Source organism: Sphaerodactylus townsendi, linkage group LG01, assembly GCF_021028975.2.
Source record: "Sphaerodactylus townsendi isolate TG3544 linkage group LG01, MPM_Stown_v2.3, whole genome shotgun sequence".
In the NCBI taxonomy this organism is placed as follows: Eukaryota; Metazoa; Chordata; class Lepidosauria; order Squamata; family Sphaerodactylidae; genus Sphaerodactylus; species Sphaerodactylus townsendi.
Window position 1 is genome coordinate 134067789 of NC_059425.1, and position 20275 is coordinate 134088063.

General features: G+C 42.7%; 1 protein-coding gene across 1 annotated transcript; it reads left to right on the forward strand.

The window, feature by feature from the left end:
• The first annotated feature begins 252 nt into the window (after nt 1–252).
• Nucleotides 253–20275, forward strand: RRAGD (Ras related GTP binding D). Its single transcript, XM_048494485.1, has 7 exons — nt 253–644; nt 7933–8228; nt 9995–10194; nt 11399–11513; nt 13985–14127; nt 16818–16966; nt 19664–20275. The coding sequence occupies exons 1-7, from the start codon at nt 464–466 to the stop codon at nt 19813–19815; spliced, it is 1236 nt and encodes a 411-aa protein (XP_048350442.1). The 5' UTR covers nt 253–463; the 3' UTR covers nt 19816–20275.

Genomic DNA, 20275 nt, shown 5'->3' on the forward strand with positions numbered 1-20275 from the left:
CTGGACTACATAAGTATGCGGGCGTAGGGTTTGAATGGGGAAAAGATGACTTTCAGGGTGATTTAAAAATCCATCCTTTTTATTTTGTAAAAGAAGCGATGATCCCTCCCTGTCTCGGCTCGCGATCTGTAGCCACAACAAAACAAAAACCCTCTGCGCACACTCTTCGGTGCCAGGATTCTCATTTCCCTACGTGTACTATTATGTTACTCACTCTGTGAGTGTGTTGCTGTGTGTGTGTGCGTCAGGTGACTTGGGTCACGCAGTTTTTCTCCTCTGGGAGGGACGCTGGGGCCTTAACTGACTTTCCCTTGAGAGCCGCGGGGAACAGGGGCAGCAGGCGGAGGAGGAAGCAGAAAAGGAAGCTGTTCGAGTCGAAGTCCCCAGGAGGCAGATTTGGGGAAGACATTCAAGGGTGGTGGGAAGAGTTCCCCCAGGACTGTCTGCGTTGCAGAGAAACAGCATGAGCCAGGTGCCGGGCAAGCTGAAGGAGCAGGAAGAGGAGGAGGAGGAAGATGAAGAAGAAGAAGACGACGAGGAGGAGGAAGACGAGGAGGAGGATGAGATTGTGGGACTAGCAGACTATGGAGACCGGGCAGAATCCTTCTCCGACGGTGACCCGGAGAGCGGCGGGGACGAGGCATGTAAGTGGCCGCCGCCGCTGCACAGGAGGAGCGCGGAGGAAGGGAGAGCCTCGTGACTGCGCTGCCACTGCCATTGCTTTGGGGCGGGGTGAGGTCGAGGGGGGCGAAGCCGAGCTGAGCCCCCGGCTGTTATGAATGTCTGGCTGAGCAACAGCGGGGGGAGTCCATTAGGGAATTTCTTGGGTGGGATTGGGAGGGCGAATTTAAGGAACAGGGGTGTGTGAGTGTTGCAGAGGAGCACTGGTGCCGGATTACCATTGTATGAAATCGTTAGATCTTCAGAGTGCCCCCCCCCCCCCCCCGTCTTCCTTGAATTAGGTGTGGGGAACGGTTCCTTTCAGGATGAGTCAAAATCCATCCAGATAAACCTTCGGCCGTACATCCCCTCTTTCAGCACTGATCTCGAGCATATAAACTGTCCCTCGTAGGGTGCTGATATATGGAAGAGGGAATATTACAGGACCAGAAGACTCCTTTATTGCCACTTCTGGTTTGGGAAAGTCCTGGGGATTTGGGGGTGAAGCTCGTGGAAGGCTGTGTTTGGGGAGGGGAGAGATCCAGGGGGACTAGCAGACTCTGTTTCTTGGACATTAGTTGTAATTCTACCGCCTGGACTGGCAACTTTATCTATATCCCAGTTTCAGGAAACAGTTGCAATGCACCAGAGCACTAGCACATTTTCCTTTTTAGCCTTTTGCCTGATCTTTGCTGGACACACTCGGAACTACTACTGAGATGCACGATAGTCCAGGAATCCCTGAATCCTTCCACATGCAAATGGTCTTGGACATAAATTCTGACTGTGTTTAAGAGCATCTTTACCTTTGGGGTTGGGAAACAAAAGATGTCGGGGTATGTATGTTTGAGAGGTAGGGAAATATGGATTTGGGGATGAATGAGTTGTGAGTTGAGTGAATGTATTGGCAAAGAGAAATTAGGAGGTAAAACTATGGATGGAGATGGGAGTCTGTAGTCTGGGATAAGTGTGGGTGGAGAATCTAGGTGCAGAGAGAGATGGCTGAAGGGAGTCGGAAGTTTAGTAGTTAAATAAAGTTAGGGATCGGAGAGTCATGGAATCCTTTTGTGGTGCTTGGATGACTTGGAAGAGAGGTGAGTTACTGGGAATTGGCTACAGATGTTTTGAAATGCATTAGACCAAAGCTGTGTATGTGGGTCATGGGGGCAGAAATGCTGGAAATGTTGAAGGTCTCATGAGGTGACTGGCTGACCAGGCATCTTCTGACAGAGACCTGACAGTAATATTATAATACCCACCTGTCAGTAATATTATAATACCCCCTGCTTTGGTTGTACTGCATTACCTCAGTACATTTTTGAATATCCTTGTGAAGGCCAATTTTTAAATATAGTCCTTGCACCTAGTCCTCATACAACTTTTATTTAATTTGGCTGTTATACGTGCATAATTAGCATGCAAGGAGCTAGAAGCCTGGGTGGGTATTGCTCTGAGGTATTAACGTGTGTCATGGTGTTGCATAGGTAGCAGCCCAGTTTAAACACAGACCTGTGCAAGTTCCATGGATCTTTTACCTCACTGGGGTCACATATAAATATGCCCTGGGTGAGACCAGTTTGGCAGAGAGGGAGCCATGTGTGCAGGAACAAGACCTTGCCTGGAACTGCCCAGAGGAAGTGAGATTTGAACTATAATATTCTTTCGTGAAGCCCTAGTCACTTATGCTGCTGCAGCTTTAATAAAGATGAGCCTGGCCAAGCCTCCCAGTTTATGTTCAAGGTTTACTTTGAACAAGGCTTGGAGTCTGATTTCAATACCAGACTCAGTCTTGAATCATCAAAAGTAATAGAGCACACCTGGCATTTTCCTTCTGAACATCCAACTCCTACACTTCTGAGTTCTTGGGGGAAAACATGATTTCTGGTCAGAAGTTATAGCTCAGGAAGACTTGGCCCTTGGAATCTTTTTTTTTAATGGAATTAAGTAAGTGGTTGCTGTGTTGAATATGCAAGTTGAAGCTTTGGCTCCTTCCGCACATGCAGAATAATGCATTTTCAATCCACTTTCACAATTGTTTGCAAGTGGATTTTGCTAGTCCGCACAGTAAAATCCATCTGTAAAGTGCATTGAAAGTGGATTGAAAGTGCATTATTGTGCATGTGCAGAAGGGGCCTTAGAGAAACAGTAGCTGCCTCTTGAGTAATGCAAGATCTAGCTTTGTAGAGAGGGAGGCTAGTACTTGGTGACCAACTAAAGATCTTGGAGGAGAAAATTATTTAATATTGCCAGAATGGGAAGAAAAATTGGGGGTGGAGGGAGGGAATGTTTACGTTAACAGTGGGTGTGATTAGCAAGAAAAAGTCATACCAACATAAGAAGCATTTGGAAAGAACAAGATCAATGGCCTATCAGCTTATTGGTACTTTCCACAGTATTATGATATGAAATGGGAAAGAAAAGAATCAACTAGACAAATGTAAATGAAAAACAAAGTAACTAGAGAAGAATAGCTTAGATATAAAAGTAAGGGAAAGGACAGGGACTTAGTAAATGTATTCTTTCAAACAATATCTGGAGAGAAATTGTTAAGAAATGTTTCCTATTTTATTGTGAACAATTACTTTATTTATTATTTTATTGTGAACAGGTATTCACCCTGTAGGTGGATGCATTTTAATGTGGTGTCCCTGGAGTTCTCAGGAACCAAAGAAGGCAGATTTTAAGCCCATAAAAGGCAACAGCTGTAGAGGGTTCTGCTTTTGGAGTTCCACTGCAGCTGTGAATGTCAGTCCCCAGATTACCAGGCTCTGCTCCAGTATAGTTTTCATTAAGTGTGTGCACTGATATAATGGTGTAGGCAAGGTATCTTTATATGCGTTTATTAAAAAGAGTAGCTTATATAGCACCTGTTGCTTTCTGCAGAGCATGAATTACTTTTATTTTGGGCAATGTTCTGTTTGTTTTACATAGCAGAGATAAATGAAAAACCTGACTACCTGAAAATGGTGGGGTTTTGAATGTGTCCCGGTTTAATGTGTTGTAGATCTATCTGATTAATTAAATTATATTACTGGTATTCAGTGCACAAAAATTTATTTTATCAAGTTTGCATAGTTGATGTGTTGTGTTTGCAGCAAAATCTTTTCATGCACCAGTTTAGGTTTTTTGTTAGCATTTAGAATAGCTTAACTTCTCAAAGGAAAAAAAATCTTGTTTGCATTGCCCTAGAAAAAGGTTGTCTTTTCCATGAGATGTTTTGTACAGTGATTCAGTTGGCATGTTTACAGTCTCAAATTTCTAATTCTTTTTCTGAACTAATTCAATGGTATGAAAATAGTTCATGGTCCAGTTCTTTCTGGATTGTATTCCTGGTGAGTTCAGGGGTGGTGTATCAATGTGACAAAACAGGAGTAGCTGGAGGTATCCAGAGTGCTTTGCAAAAATAGATTCCTGCGGTCCTATGTTGAATGTCCTTCCTATAACCATTACAGGGCCCAAAGTCTCTAAAAGTCCATATAGCACTGCCTCCACCTTTGTATATAAATAAGAAAATGAGGACATCTGAAAACTTAAACTATCTGGCTATTAAATGCTATTAAATATTTAGATAAAAGAGTAAGGGGAAAAACCTGTAATTTCGCAATGTTAACATTAAAAAACAAGCATAACTCGAGGCCATCACCTGAGACACATGGTAAAGGCTTGGGCTTATATTTTTTTGAAAAAAAGAGGTAGAACCCCAAGGCAAACTGGAAAATTGCATTGCCTTTTTTAAAAAGAGAAACTTAAGTAATGGTTAGAAAAATGATACACATACAGAACACAAGCAAGTGTTTGCTTCTTGGGATCCAATGTGTCTACTACTCCGTGCCATCTTAAGCAGAATTATACCTTTCTAAGTTCATTGGCTTGAAAGTAAACGTAGACTTGTCCATAAACCTTGTAAAATAAAGGATCTCAGAGCTTCAGTCACAGTATATCCTGCCTCCTCTTGCTGTTCTGATGTTTGACTCTTTTCTAGAAATTCAGTTTGAAGGTTGATCTTTGTTATTTGGAAAAGTTGAGGAGGATAGATTGGAGGTCCTAGAGAAAAAGCTGCTTGCTAGCTGCCAACGTTCCTCTCCCCTCTTATTTAGATAGCGCATCCAAGATGGTGGGGCATTCGTGGTACAGAAAACTGTTCTCCACATCTAAGGTTTAAATAAAATGGTCACAAGTATATTTTGGCACTGCACCAGATTGAGCAAGGGTTTCCAAAACAAAGGAGATACTAACGGAAATCCTCTGTCCCTCTCCCTAAACGTACCCTAGCAGTTGTTGAAAATAGGGTAGGCCCTTAAAGCTTAGAAGGTTGCAATTCTCAAAGACTTCTCATTACCTGGCAGGCTGAGTGAGCTCCCTGGATGAGCACATGGTTCATAAATGGCTGCTCTCTGCACAGCCCTGGCAAGAGGTCTGCTCCGTTCATTGACCCAGCAGAAAGAGAGAGAGAAGAGACCGTAGTTCTCTGTCCCAGCACTTTTATTAGTTCCCTGGCCTCACCCTCTTTTGGCCTGATCAGGCTGGGTCAAGATATCTTTTTCCCCTAGGTCAGGTAGCTCTTCCTGATGTCCCTCTGGCATCTTTTAAGTCCTCCAAATCTCTGATACCTGATTGGAGAAGAGGAGAAGGGGGAGGGAAGGAGCCCAAAACAAGAGGTTTTGAAAGCAGAACTGTGGTGTTTGTGTGTAAAGTGCGAGCTGACTTATGGCGACACAGAGTTTTCTAGGCAAGAGACTAACAGTGATGGATTACCATTACCTTCCTCTGCATAGCAACCCTGGTATTCCTTGGAGGACTCCCATCCAAATGCTAACCAGGAATGATTTTGCTTAATTTCCAAGATCTGATGAGATCAGGCTGGCCTGGGACATACAGGGCAAAGCTAAAACCCAACTAATTCAGTGATTCTTGTTTCATAATTTATAGTTTATAATTCATCTAACAAAGTGACCTGTCCATCCCAAAAGTATAATTGAATAAATTTAATTAGATTTTAAGGTATCATTGGGCTCTTGTCTTATTTTGGGTTCGTCATATAAATAATTCCTTGGCATTGGTGGCTCTTGTGAGCTTTAACATACATTTTCCATGACGCTACTGGTGACATTAGTTATTTGCTATGGTTGGGGGCCCTAAACTCTTCATGGGCATCTTTTGTTCAGCTGTTATTATGTCATGTAAAGTTAAGTTACTGACTGTGCATGAGAGATATTATGAACGTTTGGAAATTTAATGTGACTGTTTCAAGGAAATAGTTAAACTGTGTTTATTTCTGCTTTCCAAATTTGCTGCTGAGGAAAGTTTAAATTAAAAAAATATCATGTGTAGAACTGTGGTTCCAAAGCCATAATATCTGGGTTTACACTGTACCATTTGAAACTGAAGGTTTCTCTGGTAATCTGGGTATGCATTAGTAAAAACTAGGCATCTGGAAAGTGTACATTTTCCAATTGCAGGTTTAAAATGATGGGGTAGGTGTTGAAATCAAAGATATTAAAATAGTAGCTTTAGCTCCAAGAGAAAATACATTGGAGCCAAAGGACAAGTGGATTCAGCTTATGGAGCAGATATTTCCTGTCTTCTCCTTCTTCCTGAAGCCTTCTGGGTTCCATAGAGAATGGCTGCAGGGGTAAGGGAACTCTCCTCAGCAGCATGGAGGTAGAACATGAAATCTGCAGTGGGAAGGCAGATTTGGCAAAAATACTTTCCTCTTGCATTAAGCAGGAGATGGAGTTTGGGATCCTGCACAGAATATTTTGATGTATTTATTTATAACTCAGCAACAATAGTATTACTTATGATGAGGTTTTCCTTTTGCATTTTAAATTGTAACCTGATCTGTTTTACTGCTTGTAACATCTGATCCAGTGGTGTGATTCAATTAATTTAGCTACTGGTTTGGGGCCCCGCCCCACCATGCCCACTCTGCTGCTTCTGCCCATTTACCTGGCTGCAACAGATGACCGTGGCTGGCCCAGCCGGGGCCTTTTCCTCCACCTCAGGCCCAGCCGCATGACTGGGAGAGAAAGCTCTTCCCTGCTGGGGATCGCACCGGCGTTGTCCAGTTGTGTCGGATGGCAGCAGCGAGATCCTCCAATGGGAGATGGGCCTTTCGGGCTGTGTGGCCGGGAGAGAAACCTCTCCCCCACTGGGGATCGCGCCGGCGTTGTCCGGTCTCACCAGGCAGTGGTGGCAAGATCCTCCGTCAGGGGAGGAGCCTTTCCAGTCGCACAGCAGGCCCCCGGCCTTGTGTCCACCTGCACAGCCGGGATGGCCCCTCCCCAACCGCAAGATCTCACCACTGCCATTCGGTGCAGCCAGACAACGCCAGCACGATCCCCAGCAGGGGAAAGGTCTCTTTCCTGGCTGCATGGCTGGGCCTGGGGTAGATGAAAAGGCCTCGGCTGGATCAGCCACGGTCCTCTGCAGCAGCCAGGTAAGTGGGTGGGGGGAGGGGAAGTGATGGGGGACAGTGCACGCTGCAGGGGGGGCCTCGCTTCCCTTTCCTGGGGTGGTGGGATTCAGCCGGTTCAGTGAATTCAGCCAAACCTTAGCTACCGGTAGAACCGGTGCGAACCAGCTGAATCCCACCTCTGTTCTGATCCAACACAATATATCATAGAGCTGACAACTGGCTTAAAGAACATTTAATCAACTGAAGATTTGCCTTTTATCTCACTTGTCAAGTAACTAATTGCATTTAGTTGATGTATTATCAAAATCTTCAATATTGCTGCCCTTTTGAGGTCTTGAAGGACATATAATTTATTAAACAAAATGTACCATTCATTGTTAAGATCAAACATTTTCATTTCCTGTTGCAACAACAAACCAGAGCCAAAAATGCTTCAAAATATACTCATCACTTAATCAACTAAAGCTTTAGTTGTTCAATGTATATTAATGATTACAGCCTGAAATGCTAAAAAATAATAGCATTCTAACGTAATAAACATTTTACAACTATGTGATCTGTACAGTTGTCTAAATGAGTTGATTGTTCTTTTACTTGTCTTTTTAACCAACAGGTGGTGCTGGTAAAATAGCTTGAAAAAAGATTCTGCAGTCTGTAATCAAATAATCAATTAATATCAATGTATGTAGTCTAGTAAAGGGAAGAATTCTCAGATTGGAAGAGACAGTCACATGGGAATGGGTTCAAATGAAATTTAAACATGTTGCTTCTAAATAGGTGCATTAGAATTGAGATGTATGACGAATGCACCCATTTTTCTGAGTGTGCGATCTATAGGTAATTGTTCCCTTCAGTTCTAGATTTCAATGACCCCTTCAATACAGAAGTCAAACCAAGAATCCTGCTCATGGGGCTGAGGAGAAGTGGAAAATCTTCCATTCAGAAAGTTGTTTTTCATAAGATGTCACCAAATGAAACTCTTTTCTTGGAGAGTACAAACAAGATCTGCAGAGAAGATGTTTCCAATAGTTCCTTCGTAAACTTTCAGATATGGGACTTTCCGGGGCAAATTGACTTTTTTGACCCTACCTTTGACTATGAGATGATATTCCGAGGCACCGGAGCACTGATATTTGTTATTGATTCTCAGGTAAGGGAAAAGATTAAGATGACTGGGATGATTTTTTTTGCCCTTCTTCCCTCCCCAGTAACCCATACAATCACACTATCTGCACAGTCAATGATGGCAACTGGTGATGAAAAGAAAACTTACATTCCAAAACAGAAATATCCACGTATTGATTGTTCTAAAGCAGAAAATGTCTGCTCCAAAAGAGAAAGTGACGTAAAGCTGACGCCATTCCTTTCTTCCCAATGCTTCATTAAGCAAGGGTGTGGAAAAGGAAGCATTGCTAGGAAATCCCCTACCAGAATCAAGTAACTGGCATCTCTAAACTGTTTTGTATGCAGAATATCCCTAGTCTGATCCAGGCATCTCTAGTTAAAAGGGTCAGGTAGCAGATGATGTGAGAATCCTCTCTCTAAGGCCCTGAAGATCTGCTGCCTTTCACAGTATGCAGTACTGACCTTGAGATACTAGTAGTATGATTCAGCATGAGGGAGTTTCCCATGTTCATGTATGGCAATTAAATCCAGTGATTTAAGCAAGGAAAGTTTTTTAAAATTAGGATATTAATAGGAAGTTGCTATTTTTTCACTCACTGTCAACTTTTTAAAATGTTGATGATACAGAATTGCCCATCATATTTGAGCTTACTGTAGTGGTGGCAAAGTTCTAAATAAGGAGCCTGATTTTTGATTTAGCTGTATGATCAGCAGAGTCCGGGGCAGGTGTTACTGGTGTGCGCCATTTAATGGGCAGGGGATGGATCAGTAGAAGGAATACAGCTAGAAGCCTTACCCATAATCTACTATTCCTCTGTGTTCAAGAAAGTGAGCAACTTTTATCTGAATTGTTATAAGTCTGGCAAGAGCTGTGCAACACAGTTATGCTAACGCTATAGTTCCATTTAGTGACTGATGAGTTGTGGAAAACAGCCATCATAGAATACCCATCAGCTGAAAGCTGTGATGAACACAGCATTTCTTAATAGCATGCTCTGCATAAAAATCAAAGGAGAGCTTGGATTTATATCCCACCTTTCTCCTCTGTAAGGAGTCTCAAATTGGTTTACAAACTCCTTTGTTTCCTCCACAGCAGAAATTTTGTGAGGTAGGTGGGGGTGAGAGAGTTCTGAGAGAACTGTGACTAGCCCAACATCACCCAGCAGGCTTCATGTGTAAGAGTGGGGAAACAAATCTAGTTCACCAGATAAGAGTACATTGCTCATTTGGAGGAGAGGGTAATCAAACTCTGTTCTCCAGATTAGAGCCCAACACTCTTAACCACTACACCACACCAGGGACAGAGGGAGAGGAAACTGCGCCCAGGGCACAACCTGCCCACACGCCCCCCACCCCACCCCCAGCTCGCTCATTCTCCGAACCACCCACGCCCCACCCCTGGAAAGGGAGGTCTGGGGGCAATTTTCCGCCCCCACGTGCTGCCAATGGCATGCGCCTGGGGCTCTGCACCCCCCCCCTGCCCCATTGCAGCTTTGCCACTAAACCACACTGAAGAGATCTGTAGGGTCTAACCTTATAATGCTGCAGTTTTAATCCACGGCAGCATAGGGAAACTTTCACTGGTACAAGATGCTCTTCTTCAGTACCAAGTATTTTTGTAGGGGAGGAAAGCTCTACTATTAGCAGAATAGGTCTGTAAGAATGTACTCAAATGCTGAAGTGTGCACGTTTATAAAAAGGTGATAACATTAAGGGTGAAAATTTAAAATATTTTAATTCCTCATTAGATTATAAAACTGAAGGGTTTATTTGATGTATTTTGGTTTGTAGGATGATTATATGGAAGCATTGGCTAGACTGCATCTGACAGTGACAAGAGCATATAAAGTCAATCCAGACATAAACTTTGAAATATTTATTCACAAAGTAGATGGTTTGTCTGATGATCACAAGATTGAAACACAAAGAGACATTCACCAGAGGACAAACGACGATCTAGCAGATGCTGGGCTGGAAAAAATCCACTTGAGGTGAGCAGATGGTAGCCGTTTATATGCCCTGCAAAACAAATTACAGGAACCATGCACTTTGCACAGCATTAAAGTCATAATTATGCCAGATTTATGTTACTTCTTAGGAAACAATCGTTGATAGCAAGTGATGGGTATGTTGGAAAAATAACAGTCAAGTAACTAGAAAACTTGACCTTACTTTATTCAAGGTTGTTTTCCAAGGTGGTGTTTATTTTTGGTATTTTTCTGTACAAACATAAGGAATCTTAAAATATTTAGTTATATGTACTAATCACACTACTAGAGGCTTTGAAAACTATTTTGTCTTTATCTCACAAGGCCTCTTAACATGCATGACTTAGAATGAACCTTGAGTGTAATTTGCCATTTATTGCAGAGTTATGGCAGGTGGCAAAAAAACAACAACACCCCTCTTCAGGAAAAGTTACAGTGAACAAGAGTCCTTGGCCGTTTCCGCACGGGCGGAATATGGCGGCCTGGGGACGGCAAAAACGCCGTCCCCAGGCCGCCATTCGCACAGGGGGTGCAGCTGCTTTGCAGCGGCGGCGCCCTCATACCGCCCGCCCGGCGCTGAGCCGGCGTTTTCTGGAAACTCCGGCTGGAAGCCACTGCCATGCGAACGGCAGCAGCTTCCCGGCGCTTCCTCCCCCACTCCCTCCCTGCACTTACCTTGTCCCCGGGCCTCCGGCACGTCGCCGAGGCCTGGGGACACGCCCCCCTGCCCTGCGACGCTGGAGCAGGCACACAGGGCCGGGGGGCATGTCCTCAGGCCTCAGTGACGTGCCAGGGGCCTGGGGACATGCCGGGTCGGTCGGGCGATGGCGCTCTGCGGTGCCGTCGTCCCGGCTCTTTCTGGGACCGTTCATGCGAACGGTCCCAGCGTCGTCGGGTTGGCGTCGAGTACGCCGACCCGGCCGCTTCCGCATTCGTGCAGAAACGGCCCTTGTTTTGATAGCCTCCAATGTTAAAAATGCAGATGCTGAAAATCTAGAGATTGGGTTAGCAACTGGGAAGCGATTTATTGTAATTATATAAAACTTTGTATTAGTGTCTATCTGGCTCCTTGGTATCATTCGAAGGGCTTAACAAAGCATAAACACAGTAATTACTTTCTATAATTTTATCATAATACTAGGTTTTTAAAGAGAGCTTCCTTACCTATTCATTACAAAGTAATTAATAATGCTGTTTTCTTTGCCAGCTTTTATTTAACAAGTATATACGATCATTCTATATTTGAAGCATTCAGCAAAGTGGTCCAGAAACTGATCCCCCAGCTTCCAACACTGGAGAATCTGCTTAACATCTTTATCTCGGTAAATACTTTTTCATATAAAAGTTTAGAATGTGCTAAAAAGAGGAGCCCCTATGACAGAAAGTAGTAAACTGCAGTACTGCAGTCAAAAACTCTGTTCACAACCTGAGCACAATCCTAACTGAAGTCAGTTTTAGGTAGCCAGGTCAAGGTTAACTTAGCCTTTCATCCTTTCAAGGTTTGTAAAATGAGTACCCTGCTTGCTGTGGGTAAAGTGTGGGTGACTGGGGAAAGGCAATGGCAAACCACCTTGTAAACTTAGTCTGGCTAATAAAAGTTGTGAATTGACATCACCTCATAGATCAGTATTGACCCCATGCTTCTACAAGGACTACCTTTACCTAAAAGGTGCAAAACCAGTGGCTTTTGTTTTTACCTTTATTTTTAAAAACCATTGCAATTGTTGGGGCTGTTCCAGTGGCTCAAGAATAAATGGTAAGAAAGCCTGCTCAGTCATTTGGATGTAGGCCTTTGATTCATTGGAGGATTTCCACAGATAGGAGAGGACACCAGGTTTTCATTAATCCACCCCACCCCCACCCCCACCCCCACCCCCACACTGCAGACTTCAAGATGTTCCTAGGGATCTCTCACCCCTCAGAAGCAGCTTTTTGTAGGGCATCTTGGGCTTTATCAGGAGGAGGAAATTTCTGGTTGATCCAAGTCAAAATATGCATATGCTCATAGTATGATGCTAAACAGAAGTGGAGTTGGTGATTTAACTCTTTAGCACAAGATTGCCGGTTCTGTTTAGATGTTTGTCGCGCAGAGGCTATGAAGTTAATTTCATCTATGCAAACAGTCCAGCCGATATTAGTCATGAGTAAATTGCAGTGAAATCAATGGGAGTTGTCCAGTGGGACTAAGGATCAAACTGGAGGTGACAGAGACATTGTCATAGATTTAGGTCCTCTTGTTCACATAGTAAAAATAGGATGATAACTTGGTTTTAAACAGAAAATGGAGTGACCAAATGAACAGAACCAGGCCCCCTTCCTCCCAATCCTTACTTGGATGTGCTTTGTACTTTGAATTTGAACTGGGGGAAAATGCTTTGAACCCCGTTGTATGATGAAATGAGTGGGAAGGTCTAGAGATGACCCTCCCTACCTGCTTTCCATATAAAAAGCAGCTAGACCTTTCTGTGATAGGTCTGTTAGCATGGCCTTCATCCCCTGCCTTTTGAATTATTGGATTTTCATATTATTCCTTACACTGTGTGCTGCAAAATGCCAGTTTCCATGTTTGTATGGGTGGATAGCAGAGTGTCCAAGCTGAGAGCAAGCCTAAGGCAAAACAATCGGTTTGCAGAGATTAAATCTATGAGTTACTCCAGGCAATACTATCTGGACGTCTCATAATAAGAACATGAATCTTTGATTATCCCACCCTTCCAGAATACTCCTTTAACATAATGTAGTCTGTAGAACTCCTGAACACCACACCTTGCTAAGCTGCTTTTTGGAAACTCCCTGATACTGTGCTTTTGAGAAAACAGTTCTCCAAACAATTGCTTCATCCCTGCATTTCCTGACCTCTCAGAAACGATCTCCCTAACAACAAGATCCCTTCCTGATTCACTCAAGCCTCAGCCAAATTTGAATACTTAAGGCAGAGACTTTAGGAAGCACCTCTGCATAAACCATTCAAGGTTCCACTGATATAATCTAGGACCAATTGGCCCCATTGTCCCAGGGAGTAGAGACAATAGATAGAGCTGCTAATTAGCTCAACCCCGCTAGTCCAGCAAGGAAACCTCAAGCAGTTGCAAAGAAACTAAACTTTACCTGCACAAAGGGGTATAAAAGTCCTGCTCACCTAAAGCTCATTGCTCATTTCTAACCTGAATCGCCCTTGGTCAAGTTGGTGCGAGACACGATATATATTGTCCTTCGCTTGGGTCCCTATGCTGGCATAGAGATCCTTGCCTTCTTCTGGAACTTCTCTGCAGATTTGGGTAACGCAAAAGTCCCCTGCTTCCCCAACCCCTATTCTATCATCCAACCTATGTTTTCCTCCCTATCTATATACTTAGGAACCGTGTGTATGTGCCTTAACGTCTGACTGTGTGATTGTGTGCAACCAAAACTTATATAAAAATATTTAAACTACAATTTGGTCTTTTGTGAATTCTCTGCGGATACGTTTCAAGCCGTTTCTGGTATACATAGTCTAAAAAGATCCCCTCCCAGCCTACCTCTTGCATTGCCAAGCTGAGTAATTCCCCATTGCTCTATGAAAATAAGTTCGTATACTGTTAAGCTGGGTATACGGTTAAGCTGGTTAAGCTGATTTTGTTTTTGGTTATGATTATTGATTGAATGTGTCTGCATTATTGAAGGAGCCATTCTAGCTAGTATCTTTTACCAGTATCTACCTGTGGTCATTATGTCTGGAAGAAAAGAAAGTACAGTCTTTATTGTCTAAATATTAGGTTCCTTCTAATGAAGTTCATATTCTTCTTCTTTTCAGAATTCTGGGATTGAGAAAGCCTTTCTCTTTGATGTAGTCAGTAAAATTTATATTGCAACAGACAGTAGTCCAGTGGACATGCAGACTTATGAACTTAGCTGTGATATGATAGATGTTGTGATTGACATTTCCTGCATCTATGGGTAAGTAGAATGTTTCTGAACCATATACTTGGTCTACCTGTTTGTTTCTCAGCGATCTTTATAGCCAAAAATAATTATATGATTTTGAAAATGGATAAATATTGACTGTAAAGGATTTTTCTTTGTCATTGCACATCTGTTTTCTGTTTCAACTCCAGGTAAGAGACCACTGTCATGAATTGGACATTGATCATATCAGTGGAAAACAATTAGTCCTGTTAAGTGCGCAAAACTGGACAAACAAGGGGAAGCTTGTATTCGTTGATACACTGTGTGTGTTTTGAACTGGGCTGATACTAAGCAGAGGCATTGATCCAAGGGGGCGGGAGGGGAGTGACTCACTGGGCGCATGCCCCTGTGGGGGTGGGGCAGGGGCGTTCCAGGGTGGGGGACGCACCAGTGCACCAGGTGTTTTCCCCCCTTGCTACGCCTCTGATACTAAGGTAGAGGAAGACATGCTACAAAAATCCAAATTGAAAAATCACACTTTTCTGTTGTGAATCTCAGTATACATGCATTAATTGTGGTTTTGCAGTCACAGCATGGAAAGGGCAAACAGAAGTACGGGCTGTGGTTTTATGCCATTGCCATGTCCCTAAGAGGCCCACATGGTTCTCTCTAAGCCTTGGGCTAGTCACAGCTTTTTGTTTGTTGTGAGGGGGTTTGTTGTGAGGGGGGAAGGGCAAGGAGATTGTCAGCCCCTTTGAGTCTCCTACAGGGGAGAAAGGGGGGATATAAATCCAAACTCCTCCTCCTCCTCCTCCTCCTCCTCCTCCAGCGACCCCGCAGATTCTGGCTGCCTGTTTTGCTTGTTGACCTAGTGGGACAATCTAAATAAGGTTTTCTTCTTCCACTGGAATCTCTGTTGTAGCTCCACCCTCTTCCTAGCAATCAGTGACATCTTTGATATCTTGGGTCACAGCTTTTGCTTGCAGTTGATGTGACTGAGGTTTGGGAAGAGAACTGACAGTCATCTTATTTCACCTATGAGTATTGTATTGGACTAGATTTAAAAGTGGTCTAAATGAGTGGGCTAGTTTGCCACTGACTTAACATGTTTCAGATGGAAACTGAGTTAGTGTTGCCTTCTGTTTGTTGACGTTGACCTGGCTGAAAACTGTAATGAAATGGCATACCTTCAAAACATTATGTAAACAGCTAATTTGTGTTTGTGGTGCTGTGATGGACTGCAGTAGATGTATGATTTTTAAATTGCAGTTCTGTTTAAGTAAAAAACTGTTTACTTTCACATTGAAGCAGGAAAGGCCTTGGAAAGGGCAGCCACCTGATTGGCTGTGGCCTCCTGCACTCTGATGCAGAGGGAAGAGGAAGTTATCTCCCTTGTTAGAACAATCTGAAAGGCTTTTGGTTTGAATCATTCGTTCTGTTAAGAACTGTCTGCCTGAACTGAGTGAACACTAAACTCTGAGGGGAAATCAGCCAAAGAGAGTGACTGATTCTGCTGGTTATCAGCCTGAGTGCTGTGTGACAGCAGTCATACACAGACACTGTATACTGGTAGGAAAGGGTTATAGGGTTTATTGGAGATCCAGGTTGAAGGCCATACAAACCAGGATAAGAACTGCTGCTTCTAAAAAGAGGAGATTTAGGGTACCAGTGAATCTGGAGTATAGGGATTTGCTCTAAGTTTACCTCAGCAGATAGTTTATCTTTTATTTCTGAGGGTTTTACCTAACTATGAGGGCTGTGTGAGGGTACAGTGAAAAAATACCAAGCCAGTGTTAGGACTCTGTGTGAATAGCCATAAGTCAGAACATCTAAGCAAAGGAACTGTACAATTTGTGAAACATATTTGAAACATCTAAGCTAAACTGAACCAAGTAAGCTTTAGTGCTGTGCTAAAGAAACCAAACATTATAAGTCTCTGTGCCAAACTCTCTTGTGAAGAGTGTGTGTATTCTTCTTGCCTTATTTGCCTCATCCATCCATCTCTGTTAATATTCCTACTTTTACCATCTCCTCTGCCTGTTAAATAAATCTGTGTTACTGCTGCCTCAGTATATTTAGAAGAAGAAGAAGAGTTTGGATTTATATGCCACCTTGCTCTCCTGTAAGGCAACTCAAGGTGGCTTACAAGCTCCTTTCCCTTCCTCTTCCCACAACAGACACCTTGTCTGGTAGGTGGGACTGAGAGAGTTCCGAAGAACTGTGACTAGCCCGAGGTCACCCAGCAGGAATGTAGGAGTGCAGAAACACATCTGGTTCCTCAAATAAGCCTCTGCCACTCAGGCGGAACAGTGGGGAATCAAACCCAGTTCTCCAGATTAGAATCCACCTGCTCTTAACCATTACACCACACTTATTTTAGTGTGCCTTTGTGAAATGAGTGCCTGTTGAAAGGAAAATAAATGTCACCGGACATCCTTTGCCTTCTGGTGTGTGATGACAGGTCTGAGGGAAAGTGCTTTCTACTTTATGCTACCACATGGGAAAAATAACAGTGAGTGGTTTCCCTGCCTTAGTGATATAGGAGGTTGAATAGGTGCTGCCACAACTTTTCCTACAATATGCTTGCAAAGCTATAATTGTGATATAGCACCAGATTCTTAATTGTATGTAGTCTTGAAAGTAGAAATAAGACTTTTTTATTCTGGAAGAAGTAAATGATATGACTTTTCCCCAATCTTTACCCCCCCCCTCCATCCCTACCCTGAACTATTCCTGTTTAGGCTCAAAGATGGTGGTGCAGGAACCCCTTATGACAAAGAATCAACAGCAATAATAAAACTGAACAATACAACTGTCCTGTATTTAAAGGAAGTGACAAAGTTCCTTGCTCTTGTTTGTTTTGTCAGAGAAGAAAGCTTTGAGAGAAAAGGTATTTGACATTTTCATCACTTTAGTTAGATATAACATTATTCTTATACCATGAGTTCTTATAGTAATATGTTGGCCTATCCAATTCACTTGCAGGCTTAGATTTACCTATCCATTTCTATTTGAGGAGTTCAACTTTCTCTTGATGGTCAAGGGTCAGAAGTTGTCTTGTCACCAAAGGGAAGAAGCTTCTCCCTAAAGACAGCCAGGGTTGCTAATCTTTTTTGATTACTCCTGTTGGAAGGTGCCTCTCTGCCAATCTCTTAGTTTTGGCTAGCAGATAGGTTGCTACTGGCTGCACTCATTAGAGAGCAAGGACTGAAGTTCTTCACCAGCAGTCACTGAGCGCAGTGACTTTGTTTCTTCAATAATCTTTCTGATTTATCCCCTCCTATTTCTTCATGGGGTGGGACTGTGCCTTTGCTGTTGGCTAAATTGGGGAGGGCTCTAGAGAACTGACACCACACACCCACTCCTCCCTTCTTTCAAGAAGGAGTGAGAAAAGCCACACAGATTCCAAGCTCAAGCCAGATGGTTCCCCATTTGCTCCAGTGATGGTGGCAATAGCTGCATAGATTGTGAACTTCAGAGTGGAACTGCATGGATTGTGAACTTTAGACTGGAAAAATGCCTGAAGATTTGGAGGTGGAACCTTGGTAAGGCAGAGTTTGGGTAAGGAGAAGGATCAGTGTGGTGTAACACCAGAGGCCACCCTCCAAAACACCCATTTTCTCCAGGGAGACTAATCTATGTAGGGTGGCAATTTTGGAGGATCTCCAGGACTCATCCAAAAGTTGGCCACCTACATTCACTTTCCATCCCCCCTGCAGCTGTGAGCATTTGCATTCAGCAAGGAGCATGTTGGACTCAGCTGGTAAGAGAGGGTCACAGGGTATTTCAAAGGGCATGGCCTTGTTCCTATGTCAAGAGGAGAACCTGCCTCCCCTTCCCCTATCCTGTTGGAATGCCTGCAGTCAAAGAAAGAGGCTATTTCAATGGTGTCCAAACAATGGGACCATTTAATAGAGACATAATGCCTCATACACACACATACAATTGCTATCACTAACAATGAAAAATTATTGTTGATATCCTAAGGTATAACCTTCTGTAAAGCAGGATGAAAAGGACTGAAATATTGGTGTTTCCTGAAAATTGCACATAAAGTAGCAATCATGGGTGCAGCTATGCTGCCTATCATTGCCCCTTGAATTTGACAGTAAAAAAAAAAGCCTGAAAGTGAAAATTCTTTTTCCAACACTATTTTCATTGGTTGAATTTAAAAGGAAGCTGGGAAAGATAAATCCTCTATTTTCATGGAAGGATTCAGCTACAGAAAGGGTCTCTTCATGTAGTAGATTCAAATATAACCATTTTTACATCAAACATGGTCAAAATATCATCATTACCAAAGGGTGTACATTCTCCTTTCAAAACAAAATCAGTGCTGCCCTTAGTAAAAAATCCCATAGTAGAGTCAAAAGGTCTAGGAAGGTGATATTCCAAAGATTCGGCCAAAGGCTCGCTTATAACATTGGAACCAGAAACAGTTGGATGGGCCCGGCGGCTCCGCTCATGGAGCCGCAGAACAGCGGCGGAAGAGCCGCATGCGGCTCGCGAGCCGCGGGTTCCTGACCCCTGGTCTAGAGGAGGCTTGCCAGATTTATGAATCCTGAGCCACAAATGTATGATGGGAATCCTAGAAAATTAATTGATTCCGAAGGGTGAAACAGATTCATCAAAATAACCTTATGCAAGACCCTCAAACAACCATTTTAATAATAGAAAGAATAGGTCCTTTGGATATATAAAAAAATGTACCACTAAGTTGCCTCTCTACCTTCAGTATAGATACAGACAGTAGCCATGTTGATCTGCAAAAGAACAGCTAGATTTGAGTCCAGTAGCTCTTTAGAGACCAAAAAGATTTGGGAGAGGGAATTATGGGCTTTAGAATGCCACATCTCCATTATCAGATACCAGCTAATACAGGGTGTTTTGACCTTCAAAAATCTTGTTGATCTCTGAGGTGCTACTCAACTAAAATCTAACTCACCTTCTATATGTACTCTGTGGCATCTTGAATGGTCAGCTTTACCCCTTTCTCACTTGGATTTATTTCAATAGACTTGACTCTATTAAAGTCATCCAAAATCATATATTTCTTAAAGGGTAAATTGTTATATAAGTGCATTCATTTTCCAATCTGTCAGTGTCCCTGAGTAATCAAGGATGAGACTGTTCTAGTTTGGCAGTTGTATCGGTCTGCAGTAGAAAAGTAAGATTTGAGTCCAGTAGTAAGACCAACAAGATTTCCAGGGTATAAGCTTTTGAGGGTCAAAGCTCCCTTTGTCAAGTATATCATCTGACAAAGGGACCTTTGACTCTTGAAAGCTTATACCTGGAAAATTATGTTGGTCTTTAGGGTACAACTGGACTCAAAAGATGAGACTATTGTAGTTGCTGGTAAAGGATTAAACGATCATTCCCTCTAGTATGTTTTTGTACCTCAGTTAAAAGAGATCACTGTATGATCTTCTGCATTCAATTATGTAAACACTCCTCCAGAATTCACTGATTGTAGCCAGGGGTCAGTTAAGTGAATGATATAAACTAATATACAATCTAGAAGGTTAGTTTGTTTATAACATTTTGAAAAGTTCACTTTTCTTGTGGTTTTGTTTTGTTGTTTCTTTAGGACTGATAGACTACAACTTCCACTGTTTTCGAAAGGCTATACATGAAGTATTTGAAGTGAGAATGAAAGTAGTAAAGGCACGGAAGAATCAGAACCAGATGCAGAAGGCCAAGAGGGCCACCCCTAATGGCACACCTAGAATGCCACTCTAACTGATCTTAGGCCACTGTTCACTTGAAAGGATTCTTGCTTCAGGTAATGATGCTATTCACAGCCAGAGAAAGACCAGGACTGATGTTCTCTTAACACAGATTTTTACACACTACCCTCCCACCAGAAACACTGTATCTCCTACCTACTTGTTCCTGTTAAGAAATATCTATGACAGAGCAGTGTGCATTTTTTCATGTTTCATGATTGAATTGGACTGTTGATGAATTAAATTTTAAATGCCACTTTGTATTTTGTTGGGGAGATTGTGTGCAGGCATTTCTGTACATGCTGCATATAAACGATTAAACAATCACAACATAGTAACATTACTTTTTACAAACATGAGAGGGTTAATATTCATGCCGTACATATATATTGATATGTGTATATATATTTTCCAGTTTGTAAACTGAAGTTTTATTTTGGAGTACAATGGCAATAAAGAAATATTTCTTGGAA